Source organism: Symphalangus syndactylus, chromosome 1 (assembly GCF_028878055.3).
Source record: "Symphalangus syndactylus isolate Jambi chromosome 1, NHGRI_mSymSyn1-v2.1_pri, whole genome shotgun sequence".
NCBI classification, from domain to species: Eukaryota; Metazoa; Chordata; class Mammalia; order Primates; family Hylobatidae; genus Symphalangus; species Symphalangus syndactylus.
Genome location: NC_072423.2, coordinates 31,281,127 through 31,300,352, shown reverse-complemented (window position 1 = coordinate 31,300,352; position 19,226 = coordinate 31,281,127). Strand labels below are relative to the sequence as shown.

General features: G+C 37.9%; 1 protein-coding gene across 32 annotated transcripts in view; it reads right to left on the bottom strand.

Annotated features, from left to right (window-relative positions):
- Positions 1–19,226, bottom strand: part of TCF4 (transcription factor 4) — a 412,360-nt gene that overhangs the window by 21,113 nt on the left and 372,021 nt on the right. For 23 of the 32 annotated variants that reach the window (XM_055298211.2, XM_055298308.2, XM_055298369.2 and 20 more), the window contains 4 exons: positions 16,960–17,027; positions 15,442–15,520; positions 12,817–12,893; positions 9,991–10,194 (listed from right to left, as the gene is read on the bottom strand). In XM_055298211.2, coding sequence (XP_055154186.2) covers positions 9,991–10,194; positions 12,817–12,893; positions 15,442–15,520; positions 16,960–17,027 — 428 coding nt within the window. Of the gene's footprint in view, positions 1–9,990; positions 10,195–12,816; positions 12,894–15,438; positions 15,521–16,959; positions 17,028–19,226 lie in introns of all 32 variants that reach the window. The other 9 variants (XM_055298351.2, XM_055298279.2, XM_055298361.2 and 6 more) reach the window with 2 other exon arrangements.

Below are 19,226 nucleotides of genomic sequence, written 5' to 3'. Positions count from 1 at the left end.
CTTATTAATACTTATAGCTGTGTCCTAAATAAAGGAGCAAACTTCAACACTTTTCTTCTAATAGGAAGTGCCCTGCAGAAGATTCCAGAGCCAGTCAGCCTCTGAAGTCTTTCTCACTTGCTCTTAAGCACCTGCTTTAATGGTGACCTCAGTTCTATATCTCAAGATTTAGACATTTTGCAAAACAGCTTTTTAAACAAAAACCAGCTGTTTCCCATCTAGACCACAGGGGGAAAATTTTGGGCAGCTTACAGAAACATTACCCAGAGACTACCATTCTCCAATAACTTTCACACACTTTCAGCTCCAAAAGAGACCCGTCTGTGTGCAGAAGCCAGGGAGAAGGCAAATGTGAAATTAAAATGTGGAAACTCAATACCATGGTTTTTGACAATGTGTCCAATTAACTGCTTTAAAATGAATGTGGCTATTGTAGCAGGACAATGCTTCCCTAAAGATGTCATTTAACTAATATTGGACAGATCTTTTGGTTAAACTCAACTTTATAGTTCTAAGATGATTTATGGATATGGAGGAAGCTATAATTATGCACAACTGTGAATGTCAACCAATTAGGTAGAACCCTCACATTACAGAAAATGTAATGCTACAGCTTTTTTTCAGTTCTCACTCCTGAAGCTGCTTTGCCTAAACCCTCTTCTTACTATGAACCCATTTTCAACTTCTGTTTTCTAAGCAATTAAGATACTTTTGATTTGAAAAATTTACAGCCATAATAAAAGTTAAAATAACACAACAGCCATGGAATGTGAAAAAATATAAAATGGCCAAGGCCTAATCTTGGCTTTTAAACAGTGCCAAGTTGCTCCAGTATTTTCTGTTTTGGTATGAATGACATAACTGAATTACTTCATGAGTTGCTACTTTAATTCCTAAGGGTGGAAAATTCCATGAGTTAACTTAATTTGGATGTAAAAAATATACATGAAAGCTCGCTCTTCCTGTGGACTCTCATGTGAAATATTCGAGCCAACTGCTGGAGCTGCCGTGCTGTGGAGGGGCTTTTCACCCAATGCAGCCCTGGCTGGCAAGCTGCAAGGGCTGGTATCATCAGGGAATTTTCTTACTTCCATTTAGGTGCATGAGCCTTTATTTTCTGTTTTTGGTTTTAAATCATGTTTATTATATGGCTCTGCAACGCCTTTTCTATCCTGTCTCTAATTGTTGAAACTCTATGTGGACTCGAATATGAGCTCAATGGCATCTTCTCCGGGAAGCTTTTCCTAGTGGTCTGAATTGCTTCTTAGGTCATTTCATAATTCTACCTTGCCTTATAGTTAGACCCACATTTGTATTATCACTCTACCAGGATAAAAGGCCTGTAAGATCAGATACTTTCTTTTACACGTTTATGCATCCCCAAAAGCATCTGAAGTACAGCAGATGTAGAAGGAGTGAATGAACATATGTGTATTTTCTAATATATACAATATATACTTTTCCCTCCGGAAAATCTGCTTTCTTGAGAAAATAGGGGTAATATTGCATTTTTTTAAATGCACAGTTGTGCCTATTCCAAATTGTGGATAGTTTAAGATTATGTCCTTGTAACAGTTCATTTAAAAAATGATGATCACTGTGCTATCAAAAGTGTCTGCCTGCCTTTTCCTCCATAATTTAAGAAGAAAACCATGTAAGGATGTAAGAATATGATGAGGTTACAGGGTCTATTTTAAATATACATGTGCATGTGCGTGTGTGTGTGTGTGCATCTTTTATATTTTAAAACTGGGAAAGAGAAGGTTTTTGTTTTTGATTTATTTAAAATTCATGGCTCCAAGATGCTAAACACCAGAGAACTAGGATTTGTTTGTCCTAGGTGCAGAGAGAGCAGGGTTTTGAGGTAAATATCCAATGCCAGACTGTTTCAACATCATAGAGTCTGAATTTGAGTAAAATATGTATTGATGTGGAAAGAAGGGGAAATACCTAAGGTGACCAACCGTGTTCACATATGGGCATGCACAGTGTCCTAATCACTTTTCTTAGGGGCTGCTGAATAGAGCTTAAAGGATCTCACTGCTATTGCTGTATTCAAAATCTTTTGACTTTTCTTTAAATTAATATAGAAATATCAAATGGTAAGCTCAAGGATTCTCAGCTGTTATCACTAATCCATGGCTAAAAGAATTTCTTCAAGTTCTTTTTCCTTTCTGTCCTTTTTTTCTTTTCAGTTTTTAACAAATAAAGTATGATACTGATAAAGATCAAAACTTTCAGTTGAGGTTGCTAATCTGCTCTCCAAAATACTTGATAGTTGTGGAGATTAGGAGAGATGACAGAACACTAGAGAAGGTAAATATCCTAATTTAAAGAAAAACAAGATAGTAGCTATTGAAAGATGATATTGACCACCAATAGCTTGGGTGAAATTCTGTAACAGGCTATTTAGAAAATAGTTTTGAAAGTGCTCTGAAACAGAGGAATGGCCTCTCTAACTCAGTTTGGTTCCACCAGAGCGAGGCATTCTGGACAAGTCTCATTTCCTGCTTCACAGTGAGTGCTGCATGCCCGGCTTCTGTGACAACGCTATGGACAAAATGAGCAAAGGTGGGCCGTACAGTGTATAAGGAGGGAGACAGAACCAGCTGAGATTAAACTCAAAGGATAGAAGACAGCACTCATGTAGAAAGAATGTCTGTAAACTGAGCCTCATGGCCTTCTCATCAATCCCCTCCCCTGAAAATATTTGTATTGTGGCTTTGATTTTGGCATTAGTCACACCCATCGCATTTGCCAGCAACAGAGATGGCAGAGTATGTGACTGAATGAGGGCTTCAGGGAAACCATTAAACAGGAATCAGATTGAGGCTACAATATAACATTCAATGGGGTTTCATGAAGTTTTGTACAGACACAACAAAAAGTACACAGTGAGACTGGGGAGATATGTGGCTTACGGATTTCAGCTGATTACAAATTGAATATATGTCAGCAGGACAATGAAAGCATCAAACACAGCAAAATAGGATATTGTTAGGTGGCCTTCATGAAGATACAAGGTACTGAATGGGGGAGGAGATAGATCCACCCTAGTCCACTTGATCCTTCCTTAAGCACTGTGTTCAGTTTGCGGTTCCACACACTAAAAGGTTCTTGTGGAGAAAAAGGCATCCTTGCTTAACTAGGGAGAATGCACTGGGAAGCAATGGAGTTCATGACAGGGAGTCCAAACCTTTTTTCAGGTTAAATATTTGAAGATAGTGATGTTTCGTCTAGAGGAAAAAAACACTGAGTAGACTGTCTTCAAATAACTGAGTTTCTCAAGTGCTTGTTGGACTTGACTTGTGGGCAATTCTATTGGGCAGAAACATAAGGACTGTAGAAAAAAGCAAATTTGGGCTGGACCTAGGAAGAACTTTCAAATATTTGATGAAAATGGACTTTGTGGGCATTTGGAGCTAGTCACCCTTGAAGGAAGAAGGCTGATCAAGGCCTGTTGACTGCTTGGCAGGGAATCTGTAGGGGGATTTCAGTAGAGATAATCTCTTAAATTCCCTGAGAGTCCATGGGAATAACTGCTTAGAAATGAAGTATGCACTCAAATAGACACAGAACTTTATGGAATCAAAACCTGTGAAAGTCCAAGAGGAGCAACTGATAAATTGATAAAGATCAAAACTTTCATTTGAGGTTGCTAATCTGCTCTCTGAAATACTTGATAGTTGTGGAGATTAGGAGAGATGACAGAACACTAGAGAAGGCAAATATCCTAATTTAAAGAAAAACAAGATAGTAGCTATTAAAAGATGATGTTGACCACCAATAGCTTGGGTGAAATTCTGTAACAGGCTATTTAGAAAATAGTTTTCTATTTTATCAACTTTATCAACTGAAGATGCTGATGCCTCTGTTGATCATATCTTTGTTGAAGAGGCCCACATAGAAACAGAATTTTCTGACTCCTGCTGCTCCCATGACTATGTACCAGTAACTGCCACATCACATCAATGCCCACTACCCTCTCTTTTTGCCAAATATTACTGGTAGAGCTAAATAGCAACTCATTGCAGGCAGCCTAGGGCCAACTACAGAGTTTTCTTGGATTTCATTAGTTAAGTCAGAGTAACAGAATGGTTTCTAATTTCTACCACTCAGTTTTGAAATAGTTATGGTATTAGGGTAAAGAGGAAGTCGGCTGAGCAGTGTAGGATACAGCACAAGGAGTGCTGGTCTGCTTGCTGTTTTGTCTGGTTTCCTTTTTTGTGTGTGTGGCAGGGTCTCTCTGTGTCACCCAGGCTGGAGTGCAGTGGCACAATCTTGCCTCACTGCAACCTGTGCCTCCAGAGTTCAAGCAATTCTCCTGCCTCAGCCTCCTCAGTAGCTGGGATTACAGGTATGACCACCACGCCTGGCTAATTTTTGTATGGTAGAGACAGGGTTTCACCATGTTGGCCAGGCTGGTCTCGAACTTCTGACCTCGAGTGATCCACCTGCCTCGGCCTCCTAAATTGCTGGGATTACAGGCATGAGCCACCACGTCCAGCCTCTTTTGTCTAGTTTCTAATCCTACTAGTGAGTACCCATGGTTTGGTCACTTCCCCTTCCTAGGCCTCAGTCTTCAAAGAAGGGCAATGGGCTAAGTGATTTCCAAGGTACTTTCAGAATCTAAAATTCAGTGGTCTGAGCTCTTAACTATACAAGGAAAACTAATTGAAGTTGTTTGTCCTATGAAGCCCTAAGAGGTAAAAGTTCTGATGTATATAATGTCAGTTAAATAAAAAGATACCACTTTGCCTAAGGAATGCTCTTTTGATAGACTGCATTTAATCCAAAGTAAAACTAAAATTGTTACTGAAAAGAGGAAAACTGGGCTAAGATCCACTTTTATTGGTGGTTTCTGAAATGGGTTCCACACCCCCCACCTGCAGGACTCTGGAGGGATGCTGTGGAGGACAGGTGTGTGGGGTGAGTTGCACATGACTCCCCCATCCCTAAGTGAACTGGAGATGACCACTCCTCTACTTAACAACCATGTGATCTTTCACTACTGGATAAGAGTCAGGCCCCTCGTCTTTTAGAGGGCATAGCAGACTGGCAGGGAGCAATCTGCTTAAGTACACATCTTTTCCTACTAGTCTGTGAATTCCTTGAGAGCACAGAACCTACACTTGGTAACCACGGATAAATGTTATTGAAATGAATAAATAGACTTTAAACACGAAGGATCTGAGAGCTACACTAATGTGATATATGAATAGTAGAGGGGATTTTTAGCTCAATGATCCCATAGTTGCTGACTCTACCAACAAATAAATGGGAAAACACAGAGTCACATAAAGACAAGTTTGATGTGGGTTTTGTTCTTAGTCAGTTAAAAAAGAGGTTAGGTCATTTGAAACGCTCCTTTTCAGGCCTCATCTGTGGATCTGAATACTGAATGAACAACAGACAGAATTCTATCTGGAAAATTGCCCTTTCCATAATTTGTAAGAAATCTAATCATTTAATATAGGATTAATCATGGAGGTCTCTGAGGCAGAGAGGGAATCATACTTGGTAAGAGTTTCTAACTAGGGTAGTGAAGACCTGGCTATTTCCTTATTCTCCCACATTCAGAGATTTCTGCTTTAATTTTGGAAGAAAAGTGGGTGGTTATAGTAAGAAAAATAACTTGATAACTTAAAATTTGCTACCTCGAGGACCCCGGTAGGGAGAGTTCACACCTCTTAGGCACTCAGCGCAAACATGTTGGTTTAAGAATAAGTGCATAGATAATGTGGGTTTTAATCCAAGCATGCCACCACTTTGGAGGGAAAGTTCTCTGTCTATACATTTGGGAAGAGAGCTGCTCTGGGAACCCAGCCATGGAATACCTGGAAACTTCTTTTGCCAACCAACACTTATCAAGGTTTGAAAATCACAAGCTCCTAGCATTTAAAATAAGTTCTGAAAAGGTGTTCTCACAGATAATCTCTGGAGAGTATGCCTGGTAGTAAAAAAGAGCATTGAATTTGGAGTTGATGTGCTTGAGTTTAAATCCAGCTGCATGACTTGAGACTAACTGCTCAAACTTCTAAGGCTCACTTTACCGACACCTGAAATGACCACTATTATCATCCTCACTGGGCTGTTGTGAAGACTGCCTAAGACAACACATGTGCAGCGCCTAGCAGAGGGGCTGCCAACTCACACTCACAAAATGTTAAGTTTCCTAGTTTCTTTTCTCCCATTTCTATGGATGATCTATTTACAGGGGTCGGGGGGACAGAGACAAAATATAATATGTGGGACTCGAGGAATTTACAACAGTTGGTAAGGCAGAGTCGTATCTATAAAAGATGCACAAATATGCGGAGCTGGGTAAGATAAATATCTAGAAATGGTATGATTCATAGGGCTGTAAGAATAGAGAAAAAAATGGCTAGCATGGGTGGGGTAGCAAGGGAAGGCTTCCTGGAAGAAGAATGATTTGAGTCAGTGCTTTGAGAATGGGTGGGTATTAGGTGTACAGAGATAAGCAGATAGGGCTGGACAAGACAGAGAGATACAGAAGTACCGAAGGAGAACATACAGGGTGAATTCTGGTAATATGCCCAGCCTTGTCTTGCTGGAAGACTTGTTGCAGATTGGAAGAGCTCAACATAAGGCTTTCGGTAAATGGCAATAGGCTTCAAACGCTGAGCTAAGGAATTGGTCTTTATCTTGTAGAAAATGGAAAGGCAGGAAAGGTTTTTGAGCAGGAAATAAGCATAGCTCAATAATATCATGCAGAAAGCTTGCAAGTATACAAACATTCGCTCTTGTGTTATGAGCCATGCCGCTGTAAAAAAAAATCCCTTTCATTATACTAATACATGGTAAATCACTGAAGACCTACTTCAGAACTCCAAGGAAAACATTTTATGAATCAAAAGCTAAGGACAATATGTTAGCAATTAAATGAGATAACATAACAGCCGAGGCAGAACCACAGTTTTCCCCACTACGATTTCAAGCTGCTGCAGAAAGAAATGCTTATATCACCTTCCAAGTTATCAAGCCATTTTGTTTTGATTTTTGGACGGCGGGGAGAAAGGAAACGAGAAGCGTACGGAGGTCGAGAGGATTCAAAGCTGTCTACTCTTTAATCAGAAGGAATTACTAAGGAGAGTTAGAAAGGTGATGTGCTCAAAACAAAACCCGGACTGGCATGAGTATCAAGTTACTGCAACTCGCTTCCGCCCAGAACAACAAACGAAGGTGTGTAGTTGGGAATGAGACTCTCACCAGTGCTCTCTGCTGAAGTTTCCGGTGCATACCTCCCACGGCTACTTTATTTACTGCAGCTGGCCAAAGTTTTATAGCCTGTTTCATGTATTAAAATTCAAATGTGGAAAACATTACCAGTATCCTCCTTGAATTTTTTTGTTGTTGGGGGGAAGGGGGATGAGTTTTTTTTTTTGCCTTCCCCTTAAACTTCCTTTTTATTGTGGAATGTATCAAATGGTCAAAGGCTAACTTCAGACTGATTAAATTCAAAAACTATTTCCTTTGTTCTTATGTTTTTGTTTTAAAATTCATACCAGTTTGCATGGGAAAGATATGCCAAACCAATCCTTTTCACACACATTAGTGTTTCAGGCTGAGGAGCTCAGATTCTGGGGACACGTTCAATGGTTTTCAAGAAGAAAGGAGAGAGACTGCAAAACCCCATTTGGTTCAAAGGGCAGCAAGGTGATGACATGCCATATCTTTGGAGTTACGCTATGATCTGCTTGGCTCTGTGGCTGTCCTTGATTGAATATTAAATGTCTTCAGAGGAGAAAACAGCAACTTATCCTTATCAGCAAACTGGTGGCTTTATTGCTTGTGTGTGTGTGTGTGTGTGTGTGTGTGTGTGTGTGTGTGTGTGTGTGTATGTGTGTATATATCAAGATCAAATTAAAGGGGTTTCTATGTAATATTGGCTAATTATTTTCTTTTTTCTACCGTTCTATTCAATCGTCTCGCTTTCGCTTCTACTGAGGTCAGTCCAACTTCTCATCTCCAAAAATAATTCTAGTCTTTTCCTCCCATCCCACCTCTGAATCTGACTCAAAAAGGAGTCAATTCAAAGGTCAAATAGTCCCAAAAAGCATTTATGTATAGTTTAATATTTAAAAGAACCACTTAACCTACATATGGTATTTAAGAAAAACTTTACATATTTATGGAAAAGACTGTCTCTGAAGCAATGCCTTGGGTGCATGTTACATCCGTTTAACATATGCAAAATGAACACAGCTACAGAAATTAAACTATTTTTCTCTTGATTGAAAGCAGATATACAGAAATGGTTATAAGTCACAGATCTGGCTTTTAATAAAGCCAGATTTCTTAATTAAAAGCAGTATTGTTTAAACATCGTAGTTAAAAAAAAAGAGCTGTACAAACGAAAATCTCATATTATATGCATCCCAAGTGTATTTAACACATTACCTGAGGCCAAGCTAAATTAAAATCTAGACTTTTCTTTTGTAAACTCTAAGCAACTGCCATGAACATATAAACAATTTTTATTCAATGATGAATTTTTAGGGCAGAGGTCAAGGAAAAGAAAAAAAGATTTCTCTTTGGCATTCAAAAATATCTTTCCACATTTTAGATGTGAGTTCATTGCTTCTATTTATAAACCAGTATTTTTGGTTTCAAATTGGTTGCAGATTTCAATACTACACCGTTCGGAATGGTACTCTTAATCTTAGCCTTTTATTAAGAGAAACTGAAAGATGGACAGGAGAATACTACCGAGCAAGAACTTAAAAGAACCTCATAATAATTTGTATGTATTTTGCATTTCCTTTCAGGACCATGCTTAAACGAGAAATGCTACAGTGATAATGGAAAATATACCTTCGTCCAAGCAACTTTTAGCGAGCCTGTAAGGGACAAAATAGGACACTAAGGTGCTTAGAGACAAGGTAGAGCTTGTGAGGATCAGAACTACAGAGAATCACTGGTCAAGTTACATTCTCCACCACTCTGGTCACCTCATTAATTGTCATCACTTAATATTATATTAAGAAGAGTCTCTGAATCTTCATAATCATCCTCAAAAAGAATTATCTCCAAAATACTTTCAAAAGTAATAAGGAAAAAAATCACAATTGTAATATGGACAAATCTGCTTAAATATAATTCAAATAAAGACTTATTCTAAATAGGTAGTGGTAAAGCTACTCTATTAAATTACACAGTCACACACAATATATTTACACAAACAAATATACCATATATTTCTATCTCCCAGACTCAGAATTGACAGACACTATTTTGGCTTCTTTAATTAAAAAAAAAAACAACACTAATATTTGAATTACTAGCAATGTCATATTATAATAAGAACTCAAATTGTACACTTTGGCCAGGGTCACCAAAATTAATAATTTCAAACACCAACAATGACCCAGCAATTCACTCCTCAAGGAAAACATGTGTCTGCACAAAAACTTAAACATGAATATTTATAGAAGCATTATTCATCATAGCCAAAGAGTTGGAACAACCCAAATGTGTAACGTGGTATGTCCACACAGTGAAATACTATTTGACAATAAAAATGAATGAAGCTCTAATATGTGGCAAACTATAGAAAAACTGCAACAGTCATGCTATGTAAAAGCAGCCAGTCAAAAAAGACCACCACATGTTGTATGATTCCATATATTCAAAATACCCACAATAGGTAAATCTATAGACACAGGAAGTAGACAAGTGGTTGCCAAGGGCTGGAAGTGGAGGGATAGGGAATGACTGCTTAATGGGCAACAGGGATTCTTTTCTTTTTGCAGGGGGCAAAAATATTCAAAACCTAGACTATGGTGATGGTTGCACAACCTTGTGAATACACTAAAACACTTGAATTGTACACCTGAAATGGGCTCATTGTCTGTTAAGTGAATTATATCTCAATAAAGCTGATTTTTTAAAAAACAGCCACAATAGTATCTATACCTGAAATTCTAACTCTATATGATAACTACAGAGTCTATAAATTTCATCACTTACCATGAGTGAATGTCTGTTGGCTGAAAGAAGGCCGGTTCCATACCCTGAGCCCAGACCACCCATGGCTCCATTATGAGAAGGTCCAATGATTCCATGCATGTCGCCATGACCACCAGGCATAGCTGTGGATGGGCCCACTGCATGGTTCCGGAGAACATGAATAGCATCATCCAGTCTTTCTAAACGATCTTCAATTCGGCTTTGCTGTTGGTTAACAAATGATGTAAAATTTGGTTTAGTTCAAAAGGGGTGCCTAAATTATATAAGTAAAATTTTAGTCGACAAAAAACACACTGTGTGTTTCTAAATATATGTTTCCAATAAAGTGTATTTCCTTAAAACAATAATACAAATAGTGCTGTTTCCAGAAAACTGGTAGAACATGTTAATGTTAAAATTATAGTGTTATTTTTCATGAACAAACTAAATTCAATAATTATTCCAGGACATTATAACATACATGTGCTACATACGGTACTGCCTTTTGAAAGGTAATTTAAATTTATTTTAGAAGAGAAAAACATTCACTGAATTTAAGGAACTTTCTGGCAGGTATTAAGTTAAGCAGTTTTAAACAATTACCACTGGAAAGATGACCTATTTATAGTTTCTTAATTAAATTATTTTCCTGAAGGTAAATTTCTTTGGTCTTCCCTGTGGTATATGACACAGTGCTAAGTACCAAATCAGAGACAGGGAAAAGCAAGTGGATAATAATTTCTTGTTGAGTTTTTACTGGTGTTTCTGGCTTCCTATCTGTCATCAAAACCAGTAGGTGTGTGGTGGTATGTGTGTAAGGGCCTCAAAATGGTTACAGAAAAAAATTATACAAATTCTGTCAACTAAAGTAGTATAAGATTTTAAGGCTGAAGAATCACAAACACTTGAATCAATTGTTCACTGGGGGCATCTAACCGAGTTCAAAGCCCCAAGTACAGCATAGAATTCGCAACTTTAAACCATTAAAAACCAACCAACCTTTGTTCATCCTTGCCATTAGGATTCTAGTTTTTCACAACTAGACAATGCGTATAGTTTTTAGTGAAGAAAATGTATGTATTCATTTTAAAGGTATGTATTCATTTTAAAAACTGATCAATAATGATATCAAATACCACTCTCCAGTGTACACTTTAAAATATACCATCTCATTGATCCTTGTTTCACGTGTGTATGGGCAGGCAGGGAAGACATTATGATCCCTTCCATACAGACACGAAAATGAGGCTCAAAGACACAAAGTGAATTAATTATGTAGTGTCACACTGCTAGGAAATGGTAAAGTCAGAGTTGGAATCTAGGTCTTTTTATTTTAAATCTAGTGACACTTTGCACTAGATTATGCTACAATTGAGTGATTTTGAATGGGTTGTGCAAACAAGTGTACCAGCTCTATTGCATGACAAAAAATATTTCTAATTATTTTATACTGACAGGAAGAACGTGTGTCTATAATATGGTAGTCTATGGTACAGAACATTCTGATTTGATGGGTTTGGGAGTTAAACTACCTCCCCTAGACTGCTATCTTTGCTACGTATTTGGCCTTGGAAAAGTTACTAAACCTCTTGGAGTGTATGCTTTCTAATTTATAAACATGGGAATGATAATACATACTTACTTCTGAGTGTAAATATATGCAGGAAAAGAAATCATACATGTGCCTATCACAGTTTCTGGCTCACAGCTTCCTGGTAGAGAGAGCAGTTTCTGCTTGTAAATCTCTTCTTCAGTGTTCAGAATTCAAACAGAATGGAAGCTGTGGTCCATAACTATACACCCTGTCTTTACAGTTCTATAGTTGGACAAAGCCTGGTTTTGATGAATAGGTCCCAGAGAATAACTGATGAAGGTAAACACTAAAGCAACTAATTATTTCAATGTGGTCCGCAGATTAATTGGGCTGGGTAGTGCATATATGTTTCACTGTCTGGTTTCCTTTATTGGATAAAATGCATAGCTGAATGATTCATACACTATAGCAGGGAAGAACACAACAAAGGAGGGAAATCCACCTTTGCTTTTCTTTACAGATTTTCCTTAAGATTAAGCTGAAAGGGAAGAATATAAGACAACACTAAAGCAGATAGATAAATCTATGGCTTCTTCCATGTGTCATCTCAAGATATAAGGGAGAAAAGAAAACCTCAACCCCGAGGAACTAAAAGGCTCCTCTCCCTCACTGCTATTCCTTCCCATTAAATTCATGTCTAGCCTAAATGCTGCACAACCAGCATTGTTTCATGCATATTTCTGGCCCCCACCATCATGAGGAGAGAAAGACTGAAGTGTCAGACACTGAATCATCATGTGAGTATTTATAATAATTAATTACATCCATGGAAATTTTCAGCAATTCCCTCCTGGAAGAATAGGCATTTCTCTGCCACGAAAGATACCACTGGGTTTCTACAAGAAGGAAATCTGTAAACCTGTTATTCTGGAAAGTAAAGCAGAGGTAGAGGGAACCAAATGTTCCAGGTATAGGACTTGGCTGGAGTTCCAGCACTCTGATAGCAAGAAAGTGATTTAATCATTGACAGGGATCTTTCCTAGAGATGGGGAGGAGGCCATTGCCCTTCCAGGATTTTATCTGATACTAGATATTTAGAGCCCTAGGGCTTCCATTACAGTAGGATCTGGGTTCCCATGTCCAAACAGGAGCAAGCATAGCCTAATGACTCTGGCTCCAGCAAACTTGTGTGCTTAACGCTGACCTAAAGTTACTAACAGGGAAAATCAAAATCTTGGGAGAGTAAAGGAGACTGAACAAGAAAGAACATGACCTGAAAATGGGTGGGACAGAGATTAGCAAATGAGACATACCAAAGAGTGTAAGGGTCCTTCATAATTAGGAGACGATGAGGCCTGTCCTCCATTTCTAGACCAAACAGCTGTGCCTGCTGATATTAAAATGGGAATTACAATCAGACCTAGACACATGTAAAAAGACGCTTGCCGATATTTTAAACAGTCCTTTTGGAAATGGCAATGGCAATGATGATTTTCATTTAAACAACAAGGTAAATACATGTAAACTTCCCATATAAGAATTTTGGGACAAGGAAAACATTTTAAATGTAAAATATGGAGACTTTACCTAGACTCACAATTCCCCCAGGCTGGCTGTCTCCTCAAAGAGAACATTTAATTGATTCTGAATTTTGGTAAGAAGAGTTTCTGTGGAAGAAAAACTATCACTATGGAATCAAGGTACTTTTAAGGGTACAAAAATGGGATTTTGTTAGACCTTCATGCAAGGCTAGTTTATGTTAAACCAAAATTCTCGCACCAATGGAAAACAGCTTTGCCACTTGTTTTAAAGCAATCTTTAGAAAAAGATAAATCTTGAAAAACTTTTTAAGGGAATAAGATTAGTTATCAGTGATCCACTAAGCCAGAAATTTAAAGTCAATATACGGCAACAACTAAAAGTTTCTTCTGACGAAAATAAATTTCTTATGATTCATTAAACTTGAAGGTAAAAAAAGATTGCTGTTAGAATACATATTACATGTCTAACCTACAAAATAAAAAACACTTCAAATGTAAAATAATACACATTCAGTGTAGAAAACTTGGAAAATACATAATTCAAAAAAGGAAAAAATAATAGCTATGATCTCACTGAAATCTCATGCCCCGACACTGTTAGCACTTTTAAAATCCACTCTTCCTGTCTTTTCTGGGTGTGCATGTATATTTTTATGCTAAATAAAAATAGAATATTTTGTTCAATTACTTTTCTTGACAGAATTTGGACAGAGCCGTCGGTGTGAAAATAGCAATCTGTCCCCATATTTGCATCTTCATAAAAGTTCTTTCTTCCTAACATGTGGTCTTCCACGATGCATTACCAAGACCCAAAAAGTGGCATCTCTAGCCTTGTTTCTGTGCCTTTCACTGAGAGCATGATACTCAGGTTGAGGGAATTTGTGATGTTTCCTAGAATGACTGTGCATCCTAATTTTTCTTTCCCACCATTAATCTAGAAATGGATGGCAGAACTGTGAGCACCAGATTTTTGTCCAAGCTCTGCTATTACTACTGGTAATAAACTCAACAACTCAACTCCCTTTTTGGAACTCAGTATTCTTATCTGTAAAATCAGGGTATCAGACTACATTAGTTGTTCTCAAACATTATGATACCATAGAACATTTTTTTTCTAACTTAGAAAATGAATAAAATGAAAGCAACTTTATTTGAAATGTGGAAATTGGAGTTCCACCTGCTCAGATTCCTCTATCCCTTGTTGTATCTCTTGTGGTCTCGAAAGGGGGTTACTGACAATTGAAATCATTTTTCAGAGTTTAAGAATCTGGTACAGAACCCGAGGAGTACAACAATACTGAACTCTACTTTCTATTTCTACCGGGGGAACGTTTGATTATCCTCTTAAAACCTCAATTGCTTCCCAGTTTCAACGTGGTCTCTCTGGACATACAGAGCAGAATCCCACTGCCCTCTCTATTCTGTGATCTTCCCATACCACAGAGGCTTGGAAGAGGCTGATATTAAATCCCAGCTACGCCATGGCCATCATTTCTGAAAGTTTTGAGGCAATATGAAACCTCCTGTCCTCGACCAAGGAGCCAGGTTTACACTGGGCCATGAGAGCTGCATGCAGGAAATAACAAACGCCAAGTAACTCCACTATAAATTACAGTAAGGTAAGGTTTCCGTCAGGTACAGATGTGATTTAGGTTTTGTTGTTGTTGTTTTGCTTTTTTTAATAAGCCACCTTTCTCCTTCCCGAAGAGCAGAGACATGAATCAAGGAAGGCTTTCTGGAAGCATTTATTGGAAAGACAATGAGTCTCTTAAACGGACCCCTGAAAAGTGAAATCATTTACTGACATAATTCTACAAATTATAGTTATTCAATTTGAAGCCACAGGTCACACGAATGTGTTATACTTTGAAGTCAAACATCCCTTCTACTCCACACAATTATTTCACAATTTATTTACAAAATTATAGTTTTCTCTAAACATCCCAATGGCATGTACTTTAAAGAGGGAATTTGGAAAGCCTGAAATTCCTGCAGGAAATGATCCATTTAAATAGTCTATATTTGATGACTATATAGTCTATATTCATATTCATGACTATATTAACTGAGTTTTTTTCATCTGAGACGTTTTATTGGAATACATTATTCTGCTGTTGGGTGTCTTCTGCAGAGCTAAGAAAAGTGTAAGAAATACATTTTCCATATGCCTGTATATTTTAAAAAGATAATCTAATTTTTAAGAAAAGGTTTGGATGTAAACGACTATACTATTGTCTGGTAATTTGTCTCTCCCACCCTTTCTATTTGTCTGTTATAGGAATGCTAAGCTTTGGGATTTGGGGGGAAGTGAGTTTCCACCTACAAAATCAGGAAGTACAAGGGGGGAATCTTTCTTATAAACTGTTATATGATGAAATGGGATTTGAAATACACTACCTGAGAGAGATGGAGGAGAGCCAACAGGAGTTGAAGGGTTTGATGAAAAGCTGTTGTTAGTGTGATCTGGAGAATAGATCTTAAAACAATAGGGAGGAAAAAAAAACACCCTCATTCATTAAAATAATTCACATTTTTCTAAACTACAAAGTTGTCAACGCAATTCATTTAAAACTTACAAGTTACAGAATACATGTAATAATCAACTACTGTACCAAAATTGTCAAATGAAGAACTTAACAATTATTTTAATTTTTCAAAACAAGAGTTACTGATGTGGTATGGGGTGGTGGGAAAGGAGCCAGGCTGGGGTCAGCAGACTTTAATCCAACTCTTCGTTCCTACTGGCTGTGTGGCTATGTGTAAGTCAAGCAGATACTTTGAACTTTCCTTTCCTCATCTACACAATGAGAGGTTGGACAGGATCATTCCTAAGATATTTTGCCACTCTTTTGCCAGATTTAGGCATTTGATTCCATAGCATCAGAAGGCCCAGATGAAATAAAAACTTTTACTTAGGGTGCAATGCTAATATAGTGCAAACTTTTTTAATGCTCCCAATGGTAAAAGCCAACTGAAGAGACAAAATCTTAGAGAAAGAAATCTCCACTTACATTTATTTATTTATTTATTTGATGGAGTCTTGCTCTGTCACCCAAGTTGGAGTACAGTAGAATAATCTCAGCTCACTGCAACCTCTGCCTCCCAGGTTCAAGCAATTCTCCGGCCTCAGCCTCCGGAGTAGGTGGGGTTACAGGCATGTGCCACCCATGCCTAGTTAATTTTCGTGTTTTTAGTAGTGACAGGGTTTCACCATGTTGGCCAGGTTAGTCTTGAACTCCTGACCTCAAGTGATCCTCCCACCTCGGCCTCCCAAAGTGCTGAGATTACAGGTGTGAGCCACAGCACCCGGCCCTCCACTTACATTTCTAAATGACCATGTTTAGCTTTTGACTAAAATACCAGATATACTCTCTGAGACAATGAAGGTATGCCATTTTGTCATCAGGGAACATGCAAGAAATGTTCAATTTTAGCTTTCTGGCAGTAGGTGGGCAAAGCAGAGAAGCTGAATCCCCCAGGTGCCAATTATGTGACAATTCTTCATGGACCTCAGTTATAGTCATTTTTTTTTTTTTTCAAATGCCTCTTTCAAAGTGTTTTAGAACTATTCCTTGCTAAGGCAGTCTTAGCTGGTCAATGTGCACCCATATTACTTTAGAGAAAAATAAGACATCAGTATAAAAACCTATAAACCCAAAGGCCAGGAGAATATTCCCACATCCATAATTGAGTGCAGCTTAGTACCATTTTGAGGATGAGAGAAAGAGACTGTCTACATACTGGAAGCTTCAGAGCCTTCTGAAATTTTCCAGTGACTGTTATGCAAGAAAGCTAGCATTTTCCAAAAATCAAAGCTATTTGCCATTCATTTTCTAAAATTCCAAATGTCCACTTCTGATTAAAGTTCACCCTTTACAATGGTACATATGGAGTCCAAAGTCAATATTTCCTCACCGAAGCAAGTGCTTTCCCCAGAGCATCTCCAGTCTGGGAGCTGCCGGCTGCCCCGCTTCCTCTATTTGCTGCAAAAACAAAAGGCAGAATATAAAAACCAGGCAGTGAGAAGTCTAACAATTTTCTATTCCTGGTCCATTTACTCACAATTTAATTGCATTTTTAATGCTAATTACAACACATTAATCTTTAATTAGCATTAATTTGTTTGCTGAGGTAGATGTCAAATATATTCATGTTACTTTTTTACAGATAAAATATAAACCTGACACCTTGGTTTAAAGATAAAATGGTTTCCTTGCTATGACTTCCCCTTGCTGTTGATGAGCTGGTGAATGTAGCAAGCTATGTGACGGTCATTGCTGACAAGTAAAGACAACTTTCAGGTCTCTGGAGTCCTCAGAGTCTGGCTTTTCTTTATATTAATTTATAGTAAATGCACAAATAACTTCCACTTGTTTTCAAATAAATAGAAATTTGATACATAGCAAAACGGGGTATTCGTCTCACAGTCCTACAGTACACCAAACAAACAAACAAACAAAAATTTCCACAACAGGTCTGTCTAACAAGGAGAGAAAATATTTTTTTTTTTTTTTTTTTTTTTTTTTTTTTTTTTTTTTTTGAGACAGAGTCTCGCTCTATCGCCCGGGCTGGAGTGCAGTGGCGCAATCTCGGCTCACTGCAAGCTCCGCCTCCCGGGTTCACGCCATTCTCCTGCCTCAGCCTCCGAGTAGCTGGGACTACAGGCGCCCGCCACCGCGCCCGGCTAATTTTTTGTATTTTTTTAGTAGAGACGGGGTTTCACTGTGGAAGGAGAGAAAATATTTTTAATGTTTTAAATAACATATATTCTCCACATATTTAAAAGTCTGTGTTCACACTAAAAAAAGTGAACTGGTATGCTACTAAAAGTCAATATGGTCTCGAATTCCAGAGATAAAGTAAGTCTACATATTCATGAAGCTTATCTCCACTGGTATTTTTATCTACAAAAGCGAAGAACAAAGAGTATTGTGAATAATAAGAGACATATATTCCAGTATACAATTCAAAGCCAGCTTTCTTTAACATATATCACTTGAAGGTATCTTGCCTTTAGAACTAAGTGATAAAATGGGATTTCCAGGATTCTTGTGGTCTTCAGTATTAACAGAATGCCTAGCACTTGGGGTATGTTGTATTTATTAAAGCCTCAACATTAGCAAATAGACTAGTATCTAAATAAAACCTATTAAAATTCTGGGGGAAGGGTTTTTTTTCACTATTTTGTGAAATAAGAAAAGGAAAAGTTAAATCACCCAGTGAATCCACGCAAAACTTCATTAAACAGGTATATAATTTCAAAGACTTTCCAGCCCCATTCTTGAACTAAGAGAGCCTTCTTTCTTACAAATGTGCTGTCATCACCTTCCACACTTGTAAAATGCAGTAGTGGGGTGGGATCTTCAGTGTTCCAATTCTACGGCTTTTCCAGGTCATAATTTAATTCTCCTCACCTCTGCTTAGCATAGCTAATTTATGCTTGTTATTTTCATATATTTATATGTTGAGTTTGTCAGTTAGATAATTTTTTTTTTTTTTTGAGACGGAGTCTTGTTCTGTTGCCCAGGCTGGAGTGCAGTGGCACGATCTCAGCTCACAGCAACCTCCGCCTTCCGAGTTCAAGCGATTCTCCTGCCCCAGCCTCCCGAGTAGCTAGGATTACAGGCACACGACACCACGGCGACTAATTTTTGTATTTTTAGTAGAGATGGGGTTTCACCATGTTGGTCAGGCTGGTCTCGAACTCCTGACTTCGTGATCCGCCCACCTTGGCCTCCCAAAGTGCTGGGATTACAGGAGTGAGCCACGGCGCCCAGCTGATAATGTTTTGATACATACTTTATTTGGTTTACAAAACCCACACCCATATTTATTTGTTAATTGCTAAAATATTGAAAGAAAACTGGCACATAAGAAGAACACAATTACCTCGTGACAAAACAAACTTCTTTTCCAAATCACAAAGTTATGACATTAAAATACATGAGTCATTAGTACTCATGATAGGTATTATATAAGCAAGTTCTTTGAAACGAGGGTCTGACATCATACAATTGGACCAGTGGGAGCAGCTCAGATATCAAGAGTATTAAAAATATTTAATATAAGATAAAATACAACAATTTATATCTAGTGTGAAAATGAGAAGAATTTCTGCATTAAGGAGTCCTTTAAAAACTAAAAACAGGGATTGCAGGCATGTACCACTACGCCTGGCTAAG